At 39.5% G+C, this 19,871-nt stretch overlaps 1 protein-coding gene and 1 long non-coding RNA gene across 2 annotated transcripts in view; one reads left to right on the forward strand and one right to left on the reverse strand.

The window, feature by feature from the left end:
* The window catches only part of arhgef10la (Rho guanine nucleotide exchange factor (GEF) 10-like a), a 131,819-nt gene that overhangs the window by 97,369 nt on the left and 14,579 nt on the right, over nucleotides 1–19,871 (reverse strand). The window contains exons 3-11 of the mRNA XM_017304635.1: nucleotides 11,689–11,834; nucleotides 8,320–8,397; nucleotides 8,095–8,225; nucleotides 6,847–6,942; nucleotides 5,006–5,114; nucleotides 4,159–4,188; nucleotides 3,862–3,962; nucleotides 2,575–2,652; nucleotides 1,586–1,765 (exon numbers count right to left, since the gene is read on the reverse strand). Coding sequence (XP_017160124.1) covers nucleotides 1,586–1,765; nucleotides 2,575–2,652; nucleotides 3,862–3,962; nucleotides 4,159–4,188; nucleotides 5,006–5,114; nucleotides 6,847–6,942; nucleotides 8,095–8,225; nucleotides 8,320–8,397; nucleotides 11,689–11,834 — 949 coding nt within the window. The remainder of the gene's footprint in view (nucleotides 1–1,585; nucleotides 1,766–2,574; nucleotides 2,653–3,861; nucleotides 3,963–4,158; nucleotides 4,189–5,005; nucleotides 5,115–6,846; nucleotides 6,943–8,094; nucleotides 8,226–8,319; nucleotides 8,398–11,688; nucleotides 11,835–19,871) is intronic.
* LOC103464772 (uncharacterized) lies at nucleotides 54–1,586 on the forward strand. The gene is made up of 3 exons (XR_533709.1): nucleotides 54–122; nucleotides 240–374; nucleotides 1,497–1,586. It is a non-coding gene; the product is annotated as an uncharacterized LOC103464772 (long non-coding RNA).

Here is a 19,871-nt window from a genome sequence, read left to right on the forward strand (position 1 = left end):
GTTTTTCATCCTAGTTGTTGAAACGGTAAACAAATATCCCTCCCGATCCATTTAGGATGGTGCACACAGAAGAATGAGGTGGAAGACTGTGTGGGAGTGCAGCTGCGTGTGACTGTTCTGTGGTAAATATCTATTCTCCTTCCACAATTACACCTACGCCAGGCGGCTGATAGCGACAATATGAGGAGTAATGGGAAATTGGCAAATCAGATGAAGGAATTAACCCTCTTTTCTCTAAGTTTCCCTCAGGACCCTGCTGGCTCAGATATTACTGCAGACTCTGCAGGTAGAAGTTAAAAAAAAAGGAGCAGCCCATGCTGGGCTGTATACGGTCCTAGCATTTCCACTGTCAACTGGGCTTCATTAGATAAACAGTAGGTCTTAGAATATCAATGGAACAGCACAATAACACCCAGCAAAGAAAATAATAAAACAACTCCTTCTAATAGGCAAATAATGAGCAAACCATATGGATGAACACACACTGCAGACGCTTAAGCACTGCTAAAAATTGTGACAACATATATCCCTGAGACCATTTGATGCAGTGGAGATATTTATCATGCCTGTAATTGATTTTGTTTGGGGTAAACCATGTCTGTTTGCTCATCATTACTGAGCTAACAGAGACGTAGCAATGAGATCCAGTAGGATACAGTAGGGRAAATATGACCGATTCTCCCCAGAATAAAGACTGATGTAATTTACAGCCAAATATCCAGAGGCCTTTATAGACATTTACAGCTTTTATTTTTTCCCCCTCAATGTCTTGCAATAAATTAGGCTAAATTAATTCTGTGTTTCGTCACTTAGCATAACCAAAGTTATTTCACTTTGCTATAAACCAGAATGATGAGCAATACCTTGGTTTTAAGCCTCTTTCCACAATTTCTATTGTTTATAACAATTTTCTTACAATAGTTCAGCTGCTATTTTGGCCCAATCATTCTGACACAGCTCTCTTAAATGACTCTGTTTTCTAGGTCAACTTCCTTCCACACACCTTTTCAGCTCTGCAAGCAAATATCCTTTGATACCACCAATGACTTTGTTGTTCTTGAGCCACTTTGTAACTAATCTGATTTGATACCAAGGTTCACAGTTCACTTAAAATACCCTTTTATGACCAAGCTTTAACTTTCTGACAAATGTATTGAGATGTTTCTTCAGTATTTACACATATTGTGAAGCATCAGTCCAAACCGCAGCAAAGCTCCCACATGACACGTCATTAACCCCATACTTCTCAGCTGCTGTGCAGGCTTAAAAATGTAATATATTTTCTATCAGATGTAACGATGGTCATTATGACCAAATACTTCTTATTTTATCAAACCACAGGAAGTGTTTCTAAAAATTAAGGTCTTTTTCCTCTTGGATATTTACAAACTTCAATCTGGGTCTTTTGGAGAAATGGCTTTTTCCTTGCATTCTTTCAGTCCTTCTCTACTTTGTTGTCAGATTGTGAAAGAAAAAATTTTGTCTTTTTTTTTTAGTAAAGTGTATGTACATATCTGGCATCATCTGCGCCAACACATCGGTCAAGATGTGAACGAACAGTGTGGTTTCTGTAATGTACACTGACCGAGGCAACAAACAAGTCCCCGATTTTCTCACTGCTGTCCCACTCTGCCACACGGGAAGCCAGCGCAATCTGGAACATGGAGTGACACTGTGTGATCTCTCTGATTCGGTGGAAAATGGGCCGGATCTTCCTTGGACTCAGTATGCGCGGCTCTGCCTCCATCAACGGTCTGTGGTACTCCTGGTGAGAATGAGGAAGAAAATTGCAATCACAGATTGATGGGCATAAGCATTTTTGGCCAACCACTTCTTCACAATTCAGAGCCAGAATAGTAATGGAAGCAAAAACATCAGTTGATGGTCTTTCACAGAAGGGGAAAGTGTTGATTTCCTCATGAATTGTCTCTAACCCACCACTGTAATTTACAAGCAGACACAAGGAACATCAGAAAGCAGCACCAGAAACCATTCAGCTACATTGTGGTGTTATACAGTATTGAACATTTCCAATTGTTCAGGATGTCTTTTGTGTCCAAATCATGTTATGTGTCTGGAAACAGTGCATTTTCGTTACTACTTGACTGCTCTATTTGAATCACACACAAAAAAAAAAAGTTTTAAAAGCAGTGAACTTCACAAAGGAACATGAACATTAATGCCAACCCCTAACAAAGGCAGGACATTCTATCGTGACAATAAAAGATTTTATTGCACACAAAGCAACCATTGATTGTAGTTAATTTTATTTCACTGGGCTTTTCTTTTATTTTCCAGTGATGATGAGATAAGAGGTCTCCTTTTCCTTTTTATCAAGGGAGATTAAAGAGGAGCGACTGCACCCCCATCGCGCAAGCCTGACAGCCTCTCTTTCTCTGCAGCAGCATGAAGCCCCCTCCAAAAGAGCATAGGTGTTTTATCAAGATTATTTATGCACAGACACCTTCATAATTTGATGAATATCTCTGCTTCTCTTCTCAATGTAATTCACAGTGGCTAAACTGTGAAGATATTGCATGTGGCAGGAGAGGACGGGAGGACTAAGCAGCTCACCTGCAAGATCCTCCTGAGAGATTCCAGGTAGCTCCGCTCGCTCTGAATGATGGAGCCAAGGATATGGCGCCTGACAACCTGCGTGGACAACAGATCAGTCAGGAGCTCAGGCTCTAACAGGACATGATTGGGCTGCGGTGTGTGGCATGCTTTCAGTTAAGCACGGCACCGGCTGATGGATTACACCATAATCATGCGTTAGTCACAGGAGAAAAAGACTCGGAGGAGTCGGTCTGTTTGAACGAGCTGAATCACTGGAGGTGCTGTGACATGAAAGCAGCTGTTCTAGCCGTTTTAAAACACACTGCTTTTACAAACAAGATCAGGAGTTTAAAGCAAACAGATATTAAAAATAGTGAATAACAAATGACTTCTTCAACAGCCTGAAGCGTAATCCTAAGGCTACTGAGTACTGCATTGGTTATAGGCGCATACACCATTGAAAGCTATCGTCAGAGAGCACAATTTGACGAGTCTCTCAGCTCTTGTGCTTGTGTACTGGCTCCCTGGTGAATGGTGTTGATTAGAACTAGAAGTAGCTGGACAGTGTGTGTAGAAATAACTATGTCATATTAACCTCTACCTGGGACTTTTCATCTGGGTTATTTTGTGCTTTAATTGTACAGAATGTCCCTTATGGTGTTTTTAAAGAAACATACAATAACTAGTCGCCTCCAATGTTATATACAAGGTACAGAATTTGTGGAGTTTATGGGTGGAGACTCAATTTTTAGATGGATATGAGACATAGAAGGTCCTGATCAAGACTGCCTCTGTGATTCATTTTAACTTTGGAAGAACAATAATGTATATCCAATACAGTAAACATGTAGACAATACAACAAGACATTGTTAACAAGTCAATGTTAAGAAAAATAGACAGGGYGCTTCATGTAAGTAGCATCAGAGCAATAAATCAATTTTCTTCATCCTTTCTTTTTCTTTTGAACAAGCAATCATGTGAGCAGGTTGTATACTCTTTCTGTAAACCGATTAAGCTGAACACAACAAACAGAGATTTGAGTCTAGTTTATTTTTAGGCTTAGCTTTGTACCAATACTACTTGTGTATGGGTTCAAATAGGCCCTTTCACCTCTTTCACCACATGTTGGAAAGCCCCATTTTCAATTTGCCAAAGTGACAAGCCTCCCCCGAACAATACACTCTACGAAACATTGCATCTTTTACCACTATTTAGCTTTTCTAGTCAAACTACTAGATTCTAGGCTGCTAACAAGTGTAGCTGTTATCGATTTTTATGGATGATGGGGTTGCTGTCAGCTGCACCTGGTGGTTGGTCAACCCTTCTGGCATGGGGCTCAGCTGCGGGGGAGGATGCTTCACTTCTGACACAGCCACATCCAGGTATCCAGCATCATCATCCTCCTCTGCAGATTTCAAAAATGAAAAAAAAAAAAAAAAAAAGGAGAGCAGTTTCAGATTGTTGCTGTGCCTCAGTAATGTGTGCATGTGCGTGTGTGTGTCTGTGTGTAACAGAGAATGTGACAAGGACGGAGAATAACAGAAAGGCAGCCTTCAGATCGCAGAGCAGCTGGAGACACAGTGACACGCTAAGTTTATTACCTCTAAAATATGAAGAAACTTCTGAACTCTCTGAAGAATAAAAAAGGGAGAGAGCAGAGGAAATGTGAGATAGAGAGAGAAAGAGAGAAGTAAAGAATAGGCAAAGGAGGAAAATTCAGGGCAATACTGTATGTAGGAGTAAAACAGGCACAAAAGCAATTCAACACATTCTTATCTCTGCATTGAAAATCCCAATTCACTCGTAGCCATTAAGACACAGCAGAAGGTTTCATCAGTCCAATTAAAGCCTTTAAAATTATAACAGAGGATTTTTGGATGAAAAACACAAAGCATTGAAGATTTCAGGCGATCAATACCTGAAAATAGCATCACTGTCCTTCCTATCCTTTGTGTGATGACTTAAAGATGTGTTACAGGCGTGAGTCTGTCATCTATCTTAATGATGCTSCTATCCATTCATTGATGCTGATCTGTCTATACTGTAAGGTTCCTGAAACACAAGCTCCATGATACCACATGGGATGTTTTCTCTCTTACACACCAGAAACTTTTCTCACCCGCACCCCACACCGCATCTTACTTGAAATTGCAAAAGCTTGTCTTTTTCATTTATTTTAAATATAATCAGTAAGATCTCTTCTTCCACAGTACTTTCATGTTTGCCTCAAGGGATTTCAGAAAAAAAAAAAAAAGACTTTCTAACCCAACCATCTTGGATACTCCTATTCGGCTTGGCAAGGCTGGATTTTTTTACCCAAGTAAACTGTCTTTTATGCTATAAAAGCTCCAATGAATTTTAAAGCATGTACAGATTCCTTTAGAAATTACACAACGTTCTATAGTGATAACTCAAGAGCAGCAAAGTTTTAAAAATTTYCTCAATTACCCATTTGATCTTTTCTCTGCAGGAATGACACTTTTCTCATGACGGCTATTTTAGTCCTCTCGAGTCCATCCTTCGTTCCGGTTCTTGCCGCCCTCATGAGCTGCTGAACCTGGTTGCGTGGAGCACACAGAGACAACAAAGGAGCATCAGAGCTGGAGGGAAGTGCCATGTTGCGGTGGCTTGATAACCTACGGTGCTCCTCCGGAGAGAGACAGAGAGAAGTGGCGCTCAGCAGGCTCATCATGAGCCTCACCATCTGCGACTCCCCCGTGGGTCGCTGTACGGCTTTCTAATCAGAGAGCCTGTGAGCATATCATGGAAAGATTATGGTAAGAGAGGGAGATCCACATCAGCTGCCTTGCTCTGCGTGGGAAAAATTCAGCTGACCACAAACTCCACCCTGAGCATCGCAGAGGCCATGCAACCAGACTCCACAGACCCAGAATACACTCAGGGGAGTAGTATTTTTAAATGATGCTACTGCGAGAAAGTAGGTCAGAAAGTGGTGGCAAGTTGCACCGATGTTTATGGAGGCAAACACGCAGACTATTATTAAATAATTAATGAGTTTCATGAATTTGTCTTGATATTAAACAAGGCAGGGAAACATAAAAAGGGAGCCTAACAGGCCAATCAATAGTCTCAAAGCAAAGCCACAGAGCAGAGGAAGAGCTAAGAAGGATGGCACAGCGAGCCAATTAAGCCATTGTGTCAGCTGAGCATAACAGATTGCATTTATCAGCTCTGGGTGATCATCAATCCTGTAGTTAAACATGTAGCAGAGGGAGTTGAGTTCCGCTATGAAATTATGTGACACAAAGTGGGCTTCGAAAGTGTACACACCCCAATTAAAATTACAGCCTTTTGAGACTTAAAAAAAAAAAAAAAGGAAATTTAATCCACCTTTAGTGTGACATATGTTGTGTCTAATTAAAACAAGAACATCTAATAAATGGGTTATTTGAGAAACCATATGAAGAGAAGAGCTGCGACAGCCTGCTTTCATAAATGCTTATGCCTTAAAACTAACAACCTTGGAAAATTCTCCTAAACTACCTGACTGAAACACGTCTCCTCCCAGGTCTTCATCCAAACTTCCACAAAAGTTCAGTCCAATCCTGTTCTGTTCTCAGCAAATGGAAAGCTTTACATGTTCTCTCATGAAGTCATCCTTTTATGTCTGGACTACAATAGATAGCTGAAGGTCTTGGATTAAAAAAAAACTTACTGAAATTTTTCACTATTCAGAATTTTATGCAATTTAACAAATACATTTCCACTCCTAAGAATAATGATGCTACCATCACTACACACGATGTTCCAATTGTAATGAGCCTGTTTCTGTGCCAAACATACCAAAACTTTGTTTCTTTCAGGCAAACTGTCCTGTGGAGATTTTAGCCAGATCAAGATGTCCCCTTTGATATATAAGCATTCTGTTTTAATAAAGCCCTTCTTCTTTGTTCAGATATGTGAAGAACACATGAGATCGTTGTCACTTTCAGAACAGAGTGAATATCAGCTGTTTTTTCACTGTTGCCACTGAAACTGATGAAAGGTCTTTTCACAGACAGAAAGAATGCTGAACTGAGTTTCATAGAATTTGCAGTTATGCAGTCCGATTATTTTACCTAATTTAATTCTTACTGTACAGTATATTTCCCCCTTATACATTTACTTGTTTTTCATTTGCGTTGTATAGAATATATATATCTCACACTGAAGGTAGAAAAATCTTGGAAATTGTTCAGGGGCAGTGTCAATATTTTTAACTCTCAAAAACCTGGTATGCATTTTTAAGGCCCGCTGTAACTGTGTTCCGTTGCTGCTTGGGGTTATACCTTGATGTCATAGTTGTGCTTTCCAGACAGCCTCATAGCCAGTTCACGTTTGGTCCTGGCACACCGCTCCCTCAGCCGATGCACTTCAGGTGAGAGCTACAGGGGGATCGGATGGGGGCGGGTGGGGCACAGGTGCATGGAGTGTTAAGCCACAAAAGCCAACGGGAAGAGGAAAGCAGGAAAAAGAAACCAGAAGAGGAAATGCATGCAAAGTGATCAAGGGGAATGAAAAGCCGAGAAACACTGGGAATTAATCACAAGCGCAGAGAGTGAAAGCTCGGAGCACTGCTTTGGTCAAAGGTGTCGTGTCTAATGGTCGCTGATTTATGTAGGGTTCAGAGTGGCTGCAAGCAGTTTGGAGCAAATATTAACTAAACAAACTTTACTGCACCTCTCCCAGGTTTCTTAAACAGGAACTTCAGCTTCACCGGGTGAAAAATTAATTGGGCGAAACTAATTAAAAACAATGTGTTTCTGATGAAGGCTGCTGGACTGTAATAGTTGAGCCTTTTTCATTAATTGTAAAATCCAGCACACCTGAATTCTTCCTTTTGTTCAGCGGTCTGAGACAAACCTACCAACAGAACGGTGGGGGGATTTTTCACATCGCACCCAACTGTAATTACCAAGCAACTCATTTTCCCCGTCCCACATCAAGAAGGATTTCTGTTACCTCTGGCCTCATTTGTTTTTCAAATTATTAGTTCAACTCTACATCCTCTTAGATTACAGTAGAGTATTATCCATGCAGAAACACCTTCAATGTTCAGGTTTGACTGAAAGCAGGTATAAATCTATACATTAGTAATGACTCAACTACAGATTTTCCATATGTCTGCAGTGATGAAGCCACATTTAAAGCTTCTGGAGCATAAAGAAAACGCAGCACAATGTCAATGTGCACACAGTGCCATCATGTGGAAGCGGCACACTGTGGAGCATCACGGTGATTACCGGCAGTCTTGGCAGAAAAGAGGCAAGGAAATCTGTGGCTTTTCAAACAGAAATGTCTCATGTTTACTTTCATCTCACAATGCTCGCGTAAAACTTGACAGCCTTTTATGCATTTTTCATGTCCTTTACCGCTTCCTTCCACTTCTATACATTAATAAAGAGTACTGCAAAAGAGAGGCAGCGAATGAAATATTCTCCTTGATATTGTTTTAAGTGCTGAAAAACCGACCCAAACAACCAGGCCTGTCTAGATGCCATATACACATATCAGGAATGATTTGACATGGGGTCTACCTTGCTTCTTGCCGGCAGCTTGGCGTCGTTATCAGATTGCTCATCGTAGCTCTCAAACTCACTGGAGCTCCACCCGTTGTTTGCCTCCAAAGGACCACTCTCTCTTTGGACATCTTCATAGATCATGTCTGCTGAACACACAAACACACAGCAGGTCAGGGGCTGCAGGTGGGAGGTCATGAGAGAGCAAACATTTGAGGCAAACACAATTCTGCAGCCGCCGACCTTCATCAGGGGAGAGAGGTTCCTCGCTGGGAACGTCATCATAGATCACCTCTAACGAAGCCTCTGGTGCTCCTACCTCTGTGTCAGCCGCACAGATAGACAAAAAAAACACAAGAAAAACAAAGTTTCATCAAGTCGCACAAACACATGAGTTTTGCCTTTTAGCTTCAATCGTTTTTGCAGTGGCATTCTAGGACTTTCTGTTGATAGATCAAAATGTTGTTGCTCTCAAGACGGAAAAACACAAAGACATTCACATGCAGTTTTTCCTCTCGCCTGAATCTTTTGAGGCAGACCAAAATATATTTGCTTTTGCTAGAAAAGAACTTAGACCTATGAATACACTCACTGGCCACTTCATTAGGAACACCTTGCTAGTACCTGCTTTAAGTTTTAGTGGTATAGATTCAATTTGCTGTCGGAAATATTCCTCAGAGATAACTATGAGGTTGCTGCAGATTTGTCAGGTCAGCTACACATCCACAATTCAAATCTCCCATTCCACCACATTCCAAAAGTGCTTTGTTTAACCGACAGCTAGTGATTGTGGAGCCCACTGGAGTACAGTGTGAAACGTATTTTATTGTTTTGTTCAAGTTCAAGATCTTATGAGCTTCAGAAAATGTGAACACCGTGGTCATAAAGAGATGGACATCCACAGGTAGGTTGCAGTGTTTAAGCAATACAGCCTAAGGCTACGGAGCCTATAGTGTCCCAGGAAACTATTACCAACAGCATTATTGCAACAGCAGCAGCTTGAGTCACTGATTCAATGCAGGGTGGATTCATTCTTTCATGTTGTCTACACCCAATTCTGAGCTTTCCAAACTGAATGTTGCAGCTGAGACTCATCTGACCAGGCAGTTTTTTTCCGGTCTATTTTGCCCAAATTTGGTGAATCTGTTTGAACTGTAGCTTCAGTTTCCTGCTTTCAAATTATAGGAGTGGCAAATACTACGATGTTTTGTTGCTTTCTGCGCCTAGGTTGAAACTGAACGAGGTTCAATTCAGTTTCAATCTAAATTTAAATGTATGCATTTAGATGCATTCTGTTGTGGCCCTAGTTATAATACAATACAGTCAGCTTCAGTTCGCAATATAACTCATTAAAACATTTTTAAGGACGTCCAACTGAGTCATTGATGTTGCTCTAAGATCCACTATAGAGCAGGGATGTGGAAAACGTAGAAAAAGCAACGTCTGGTTTCAGGTAAACAAGGTAGGTTTGCTGTATTTTGTTCAAGCTACTGCTGCCTTATTATCATCTCAAAGCAGTCTGCACATTCTGCTCTGAAAATGTACACAAACAAAGCATTTTTCATCTGTATAATGGCCGCACAACGGATATTTTATCTTTCCGGGACCATTTTCTGTAAGCCAAAGAGATAGTTATGCCTGGAATTTCTACTAGACCAGATGTTTAAGAAAAATATGGTTAACATCTGTCAAGTCCCAACAACCACACATCATTCAAAGTCACTCAAGTCACTTTTCTTCCCCTTTCTGATTCTGTGTACTTCAACTCATCTTCTCATGTCTAGAGGCCTAAATGTGTCGAGTTGCTGCAACATGATTGGCTAATTTGCTGTCTGTTTTAACAAGCAGTTGAATAGGTGTACCTAATTAAGTGGCCAGGCGCTTTATTTAAAGGTTCTTGTCCTTGGGGAGATCAAGCACATCTCTTGTGGATGTTGCTCTAACGGCTTTGTCCACGTGACTTAACACGATTGTATCCAGCTTGTTTGAGCTATTGACCCATTCCATCTCCATGCCTGGCAGAATTTGTCATTAACTGCTTTGAGAGTGTTTCAGCCTAATTTACCTCAGTGAGCTTTATTGATTTGGTTTTAAACCCTGATTTGTCTACACACTCTTCTAAGCTCTGAACAGCAACAATCACCGTTTTTAATTAATCTTACTGGAGACGTGCTTTCCTGTTGTGGATTATTCAGACTAAAATTCTAAAGGACCTTGAAGAAACCCTTAAGGAAAATGTATTTTAAAATATTGTTGCCGTTTTTTTCATAATTGAAAAAATATACATATTTCTTTTCATATATTTCCACCTAGTTGTGCAGTCAGAAAGGTGTAAGCAGAAAGAGGAAAGCGACTGAATTTAGGAGGCCCAGAGATCCTACTGGTCCCTTGAGGAACATCGCTTGTTCCTTCAAGTTTTGTGAGGAAAAAGTTCCTTGCTGTGCTTGCATAGTTTATTCAGCTTTATATGGCAGCACAGTAACTCTAGGTCAAAGTTGTTTCAGGCAAGACATACTCCATCATGATAAATAGAACTAATTGTTATAAGTAGAAAAGAGAGAAGCATTTACAAATCAATGTCAGAACATCACAATCTCATGTGTCATGACCACATTCAAGGACTGAAGGCAAATGATTGCTTCTTCAAACAGGAATCACTTCATTATTCATAATGAACCATATAAAGTATATTTGATCAACGTGGAAAAACTCTGACAGCATGTAGAACCAATTTGCACAAGCTGGCAGGTTATTATTATGCAAAATACATTCTGGACTCTGATGTTTAAAGACTAAAATTACAAAGCACCAAGCATAAAAACATTAATACAAGAGAAAGATTTCTCATTAGATTTTACCCCGTGTTAAGTTAGTTTGCTTTTTGCCTTTTTTTTGCTTCATAAATATAGATGTCAGAAAGAAAAGTTTTATATAATTTAGAATTTTCAACTACTTTGTATGAGGAGTCCTGTGTATGAAAATCATCAGAGGAAGACATTAAAAAAAAATGTTGTGCAGTATTGCTCCTTTGCATCTCTCATTTCTAAGCCGGTTTCAAATAACGGCAGCCCTGCTGACCGAGTCAAAATCCAAAAGCAATTTTCCCCATGGAAATGGATCTCTATTGATCCCCATCCTGAATTAATTGGATTCATGTCATGTCTGCACAGGAATCAAATCCCAGCAGAACACAGGTGTGTTTGAGTCATTGTTTGCTGTGTTGATGTGTATTCCTATATATGTGTGTATATGATATTCATGTTTTTTTCACTGCAGTAATCAATAAGTTACACACCGACTCTGGATGCATAATGTGGTGGTGTTGCCACCTTTGATCAAAGTGGTACCATGCAGTGTGTACTGCCAACTGGTGCACAATTTTCACTGGCAGTTTCTTTATGGTGTGACCACGGTATTGTTTACGCATCTCTGGAGGTACAATTGGTTTTCCATCAGATCTGTCCACAGTGCGAACACTATAATACATGAGTGGAATGAGCCTGAATCCCAGGGCAAGCTTACAGTAGGCTTAATCTTTCTGGCCTGATATTAAACCCTTTAACTGCAATATAAGGTACATCAGTTCAGTGTCAGTATAATTTTGTTTGGTACCTTCAGAGATGTCCCTCGAGTCAGAGCTTCCCTGAACGGTTTCTTTGCTGCGATCTCCTGAATCAGACGGCGGCTCCACGGGAAGCTCCTCTCCCAGACAACGATCTGATGCACCAGGCTCGGCTGCTGCTGGTGCTGCTGAGACCCTGGAAGGTACCCAAACATTAGCACAGTTAAACCAACACTGAGTGCTGCGTGCCTCATTACAAGTTAATTTCACAGAGAGGAAGAGGAGGCTAAGTGCTTGTTGATGGGGGTCGAATAGTTGTTTGCAATCCAAGCATGTAAAAGCATGCTCCCTAAAGTCTTACGGAACACGTATTGCTACTTGCAAATGATAAAGATGTCTTTAAGAGGATCTATTTTTGTTCAGTGGAAACAGGACCATATTTCTAACCCTTTGTTGGAAACTGTCCATTTTGTGCTCCACAGCAGCCTTTCTGCTTTGTTCCTTTTATCTTTTAGCATTATAGAAGGAAATAAAACATGGCATCTGGCAAAAAATACAAACATGGCCACTGCAGCTTGTGGCACCAGTTTGTGATGTGCGGTTTTAACACTATAGTACACAAGTTATCTACTATATATAAAAGTGGTGAAAAAAAAAATCTAATCAAGAGTTAAAATTGTTCTTTTTTTCCCTATTTTTCTCTCACATTTATCATGGGATTTCATTTGAAAGGTAGTAGTTTCCATTTGGGAGTTTTAGAAACACCGTTAGGGAAAAATACCATTCTATTTGCCAAACTCTGTTATCTTTTGTGTTTTTCATAGATTTGATCAGAAAAGTTGAAATAAACTATACTTTAGCAACACTGGCAGTAAAAACTTCTTTTTTAGAAGTTCTTTGCAAACTTTTAAAATAACTGAACAATACACATCAGTATACTAGGTTAACAATTAAAAAGGAGAAAAAGAAAATTCTGGAAAACGACCAGGTACTGTACTACATACGACGATGACCAGACGACTATTGAAATACTAGTACTAAGAACAGCCCACGAGATGGTGTGTAAATAGTCTCATGGAAAGGTTACACTTAAATTAACTTGTTCCGGTGTGCTGTCAAATCATTATCTGTCATGGCAGCAGTTTGCTTTTTCACTGCTGTTATTTTGAATGAAGCAGACTGCATAACATCACAGGGGAAAATCTTGTTGACACAGCAATCACTGTGCCTGTGTTTGTGCTGGCAGTGAGTTTTCATCCTCCCCCACATGACTGATAATATGACAACATCCAGCATATAGGAGAGACCCATCTAAACTAATTAAATCTGCCCCTCTTTGCAACATCAGAATAACACTTGCAGAGCCTGCAGCAGCAGAAACGGAAAACAAAGATAAAGACGTATGAGGTAAACATCTACTTAGAAGTGCCATAATTTGGAACGCAGCAAAAAAAAAACTTTGCATACTTTTCATTTTGGAATCAGAACAAAAAGCACACCTCACGCTGACAGAAAAAAAAACTGCACAGAAATTAATTATAACATATGTTTTGTTTTTCTCTTTGTTTTTAGGCCAAACTCTGGTCATTTTAGGGTCATGTACATTAGCAAAATCTGTAGGTTTTCTGATTTCACATTTAGCATGCGTTTCTGAGTACAACACATACAACATTTTTTTCAATTATCCAAGAAAGGAAAAATCATATAATTTTGTGCTCATCTTGGTTTAAACTGTGTATTCTATATTGTCGCATGTGTGCGAAGGTGATGATGCCATTGGCACAAAAGCAAGATGCATTTTCATTCACTGATTTCATGTGTACAGCAAGCTCTCCCCCAGTGTTATAGAGTTCAAAAGATCACCTAATCAGCACCTCATTAGACAGACTGATGTGTGCTTATGTTTGAATTCAACAAGCGCTGTCAAATGGAACAGCAATCATGCATGCAGAGACACTGATTAACGAAAATTTCTCAATGTTTTCAGAAGTTCTACAGCACAACATTGACATCGTTGTAAATGGAAGCAATTCTCACTGTGTGTTTACCGTCTCCTCATACCTAAATGCAGATGTAATGCTCTGCCAGCAAATCACATGAGATGCAGTGATAGCAGTCATTTAGTGTTGCAGTGGCGTCAAGCTTCCATACAGAGCTCAGTATTACCCTGGTGCAGGAAAATTCATCTCCATCTAAATGATAAGACTCATCTCCGCCATTGCAAAAAACAAAAAAGAACCATTTGCCAGCACAAGTCKGACGATAAACTGATCTCCTGTCATTAAAATTGCCCGTGTGGAAAAAGAGAACAATGCTGATACACAAATCCTCTGGTTGACTGCACACATTCACATCAGGTTTGAGTGATTTTAGCAGCTTGGCCATCGATCCGGGTGTATATTTGCGCACGCCTTCACAACTTATCTGAGCCTACAACGTGTAGTGAGTCATGTAGCTCAAGGAGAGAGGGGAGGGGAAATCATTTTTTAATGCAAATGACACAGCCCAGGGAAGAGCACAGCCTTAAGTGGGAGCTGCTTGAATGCAAATCTCACACTTCCATCTGTTTCCATTCTCTTCAGGAAGAACACTGGGGTTTTACCTGTTTTAGCGCCCCCTCCTGGAAACAGCTGTTTCTGTAAGACTGCACAAGCAATGGGCTGACCATATTAGAGCTCTGTTTGTCCTCGGGTCATAAATCTGCTCCATAAATATCTGCCGCCCCTTCTTATTGAACCGTTTCCACAATGCACACAGCTCCACTGCTAAACATCGTCAAGACATGACAAATTCCATTTACTTAGCACCGGGATATTTATTTTTGCTGCACCTTATACTTCTAAAGCGTTTGCAGTTTTGCTTATTTATTTTAGCTTTAAAAGTTCTGATAAATAAGGCAGCAAGGTTAAATGTTAAATAAAGGAACTGTGAAAAAAAGTTTTCTCCAAACCACATAAAGATGAGTTTCCTTACAACTAGAAATTATTTTTGTGAAAAAAAATGAATAAAAACATACAATTTCTGCTCTCCAAGGTCAAACAAGTGAAAGAGATGCAGTGGTGCCATATTTTCGTGGTTTTTTTAGTCTTTATCTTGTCGTTGCTCACAGCTGAGTCCGGGGTGTTTATTGAAAACGAAATAAAAATGTTATAAAAAGTGAAGCCGAAGGAATCGGACATCGGCACTTATACAAATCTCACAGTTGGATAAAGCTTCCTTGAGCCAATAAGTAACTAAGTTGCTACCTTTGCAAATTCAAAAGAAAATCCCATATTTCTGTAATGGGAAAAAAATGCCACAAAAGAAATTTTGGCAGTATTGTTCTAAAACTGCTGACAGATCTTGGGAGTGTGCTGACAGACTTAACTCCTAGATTGTGGAAAGTGCTATTGATAGCTCTCCTTTAAAAGGCCACTCTATTGAAAAACCAAAGTGGAAATGTGAACTCAGCAGAAATCTCCCTGTGTGAGGAATTACCAAGACCTCACGGTGGCTTTATTACATGCACAAACACACACACACACACACACACACACACACACACACACACACACACACATTTGAGCACACACATATCCAGCCATTCAGAGATTTGAATATACACTCAGCAGAAATATCCACACACATCGACAGGTTAACACCTGCGTAAAAATACGGCTCAGTCCTTTCAGCACAGGAAAGGCCAGAAACACAAACCCTGAAGTCAGCTATGAGTAGAGGTTTCTGAGCACACTTCCTCTGAGCACAGACGGGGAGTGAGGGGGGGCATAATCAAAATAATRTAATTTAGGGCCCCTGCATGATTTCATCAAATTGKCCCTAAAAACTGCAGAGCACTAAATTTAATAAGATTTATGCCATGGGGCTTTTTTTTTTCTTGATCCTGCATTCTCTTAGCTTGATCAAAATAAGTAAACATACATAGCATACAAAGCACAGTGTAAAAAAGAGACGCTTCCTAGCGAGAATTCTTTTTTTTTTTTTAAGTTTGTTTAATATTGTTTTACGTGGGCTGATATGATTCAGTTTGCTTGGGGCAATCAAATATAAAAGCTCCTTAAGTTCAAGATAAAATATTCTTTAGAACGAGAACATCAGTCAGTCGGCTCCCGGGCTGCTATTCTTTAGGTGACTTTGACTGCTGACCCTCTCACTCCTCCCCCCACAGAGCCAGGACGGTAAGAAGCCTGCTCCCTTTTAAGAATCAATAAACTATCACATGATCATTTACTGCGCCTCTAGGGCTGTAAGCTAACAACCTTTCATAAGTTTTTTTTTTTTCTTTTCACAACAAGGTGATATGAAGTAATGTTATATGTGAGGTCATTTTAGAGCAGTTATACATCTTTTTAGCCAGTAGACAGACAGCTTGCATTCTTTGGAGAAAATCTATTTTTAATTGGGGGAAAAAAAGTCCAGACAAAAATTATATATGAAATCATAACCCCAAAATGTATTTGGATAAGGAATGACAAAGATAGCACTTTGTTCAGGACAGCACCAAGACCAAAATGATATGTGTTAAAAAGGTATCAGCATTGTGGTGTATGAAGCATACATTTACAACAAAGAAATATGAATTAAAAAGGATGAAATGCATCAAACAGCAGCTCAAATTTGGTTACTATTAGCTTTCAAAAGTTCATCCACAGATGTGGAAATCCAAAAGACCTGAGGGTGGTATTGCAGCAATAGCTGGTAATGAGTAGTATCGCCTCAATGAGGCTTAGCATGTGTGCAGATTTCCCTATCCAGGGATGTGTAAAAAGACTTTGAAAAACAAGTATTGCTTTCCTTTCCACTTCACAATTGTGCTCTGCTACACAACATAAAATCCTAATCAATTGTCTTGGCATTTTGGTTATAACATGACAAAATTTGAATAAGTCTAAAAGGCATGTATGTGTGAATGCATCTGCATGTGGGATATGGAGAAATAGAAACAAGTCAGATGTTTAGATGTAAAAACAGTGAGTGAGACTTGCAATAATATAATATTTTAGATGTTGCATAAGACTGACAGAATGTTTGCTGCTATTATTGTTCAAAATAGTTAGTAAAATGTTGTGTGCACTTTTCCAAGTATCTTTGCAAGATTGGATTTTACATCACAAATAAATGCCTAACTTATACAGTATCGTATGCATCATACCCAAATCATCAGAAAATCTACTCTCAGAGCTACAGATTACTGCAGTTACTTCGTGTTTTATGGCACTACATTTTGACACATCTGCTTCTTAATGGTACTGCAGGTGTTTTCCGCTTAAAAGGCTGATTAGCCCTTCCCTCAGTTTGCAGGCAGCCTGAAATGTGCTTTGAATTACACAACAAAACACACCTTGAAGCGGTGCTCATAGGAGGCTGATGGAGCCGTCACTCATACTGTCAAAAAGGCAGCCATGAAAGGATTTCTAATCAGCCAAAGACCCTGTTTTGAACCTGTGAGTTTTGCACTTTGTGTGGGCTTTTAAGCGATCCTTAACGACCTAAATATGATAAAGACTGATGGAATTTTATTCATACAGCTCAAAGCACTGACGAGTAGAACTCTAAAAAGAAAACTGTTCCTTCTAGACAGAATGTCCCAGTTTATAACCTGCTTGCACATCACTGTCAAAATTTCAGTATGCAGCGGTATTAAAATGTACCCACTGCACAGAATGACATGCACAAATGGATGCATTAACATAAATGTCCAAATGCGTTTCATTTAGTTTTCAACTGAGTGTGTACTGTAGTACTTTGGGGGGGGCAGAGGGGATGGGAGAGAATTGACTGGACATTTTTATTATATTTCTCCCAAACTGTGAAATTGTTGTCTATTTAAGCAGATAAATCCATAAAACGTCTTATGTGAAAGACCTTTAAATAATATATATACAAAACATGGACTGCAAAACTAGCATAGATCTAGGGCCCATGAGCAGCCTAACAATGAGCTCCATTCACACAGAAAATAAAGACACAGTAGACTGCTACAAAGATGTCAACAGCTATGTTTTGCCCTAAAGTGCCAAGTTGCTTCCATGTAGCCAGTCAAAAGGACCAAATAAGTCTAGAGACGCAACAAGGTGTTTTTTCTTTATCCATGACAATTTTCAGTTTTCTATGAGGTGTGACCTACTAATTCAGATTTTGACTCTTTTATTTTTATTTCCATTTCAAGAACTAAAGCACATACGAGAGAAAACTGTGTTGCAGGTTATAGTAGTTAAAGTGTAATAAAATTACACATGAAAACATTTGTGCAAATCATACAATGTTTTTTTTTTTTTGCTTTTCTAGTCATATTTAAATGTTTCAGATCAAACAGAGTTCAATTTCAGTCAAAGACAACTTGCATAAAAGCTAATATTTGGAAGTTGTGCATTCCATTGAGGGGAAATAGCTATTTAAACCAACCTACCTGTGTGGAAATATAATGCTTGTATTGCTAAATTATGGATTTACTTAGATTAACTAAATGTCTCGGCTCAGTTTCACCAGCCACACCCAGAAACTGTCTGACAACATCGAGGTTAAAACAAAATATCCTCCAATCAAAATAAATTAATATGACAGGTCAGAAATAAAGTCATTAACAATTATCAGTCTAAAAAAATGTTACAGAACCATTTATAAAGACCTTTAAAACACAAGGGAAACACCAAAGAGGATTAGGTAGTAATGACAATGACATGGAACAGCAGTGAAGCTTCCCAGTAATGACCAGCCTACAAAAATGACTTCAAGAGGGAATCAACAACACACTTATAAATTCTGCTGTCAACCAGGAAATCCTGAAGGAGAATGTATGACCATCAGTTTKTGACTTCATCCTCAAGGACACTTGGATTATGTAGCTGGATACTGATCTAAAGCAGAGCAAATCCACCTGTGAATGGCTTAAAATCAGTAATTAAAAAATAAGGTTTTAGAGAGACCTTGTCATAGTCTGACTTAAGTCCAACTGAGTCTTACAACAGAACTAATATGCATTGCAAACCCTTCATTGTGACTAAATTCATAGTTACATGTGAAGTAAGACAAGTTTTTTTTTTTTGTTTTTTTTTACACAATTTGTCTTACACAATGGAACTGACTTGTACGGGTACTGGACTTAGGAGGGTGTGGGCCCCGGGGCTTGAGCCAAGGTGCGGGCCCTACTTAATCATGGTTATACAGTTGCACATTAACATGCACAAACACAAACACACACACACGCACCCACGCGCACACACACACACACACGCACACGCACACGCACACACACATATAATGTTGGTGGCGTTTCAACACCACCACCAAATGCCAGTGATAAAATTAAGGCATTCAGACCTTATTCATTCACAAAAATACAAAGCATCTTTCAGGGCCTCAAAACGCCGGGGCCCTGTGCTGGAGCCCCGGTAAGTCCATGCTAAAATCTGGGGTTGACCGTATGTTTGTTTAAATGCACTTTGAAGTCAGTGCTTTCCTTTGCACATTAACATTGTGCATTAGTGTTAGAAATTTGATTGACTGCAGCCTTGTCCAATTTTCTAAGAGACAAATCAATTATCTCATTTTATCTTATCATGATCAATAAATACCTCTTTCCCAAGCAGTTTAACATTACCGCTTACAACTTTCCTTACAAGTAAACTTTTTTAAAAACAAGAAAACAGAAAATGACAAATTTGACAGTCTCCCTGGCAGTCAAATTTTCCTGTGTAGTGTTGATGATGCAGTGTGTACAAACTCCAACTGAATTCATTCAGTAGGCAGTGGACTACTTCATCTTAATGCTGCCTTATTATCAGCCAACACTGGCTACTCTGTGCACTTTGTGGCTTTCTGTGCTTTTCAGCAGGGTTTTGACCTTAATAGTTTACGTGGACAGCTGCTTATGTTTGCAAGATGCAACTCAGACTGTTGTGGTCACAGGGTCATCAGCACCATCACCAATAAATGCAACACCTGCAAAAAAAAAATAAGGCTACATCCAGTCATGCACTGAATGTTAAACTTGTTTGTTACTGAGCCAAAAAGTGTTTCTGTTTGGCTTTTCTTCAAGAAAAAACTAAAACGAGATCTTACGAGTGACACTAGATGTTTTTGGAATTTATTTGACAATAACGAAGAGCAGTGGTGTGTTGTTTCTTAACTCTAGACTAATTAGGGGCATGCCATAGCAATGCATAAGGAGAGCAGTACTGACTTGCGAAGCAAGTCAGTACTGCCTCCATGCATTGCATGGCAGGCACCTATT

The sequence above is a fragment of the Poecilia reticulata genome, linkage group LG5 (assembly GCF_000633615.1).
Source record: "Poecilia reticulata strain Guanapo linkage group LG5, Guppy_female_1.0+MT, whole genome shotgun sequence".
Classification (NCBI taxonomy): Eukaryota; Metazoa; Chordata; class Actinopteri; order Cyprinodontiformes; family Poeciliidae; genus Poecilia; species Poecilia reticulata.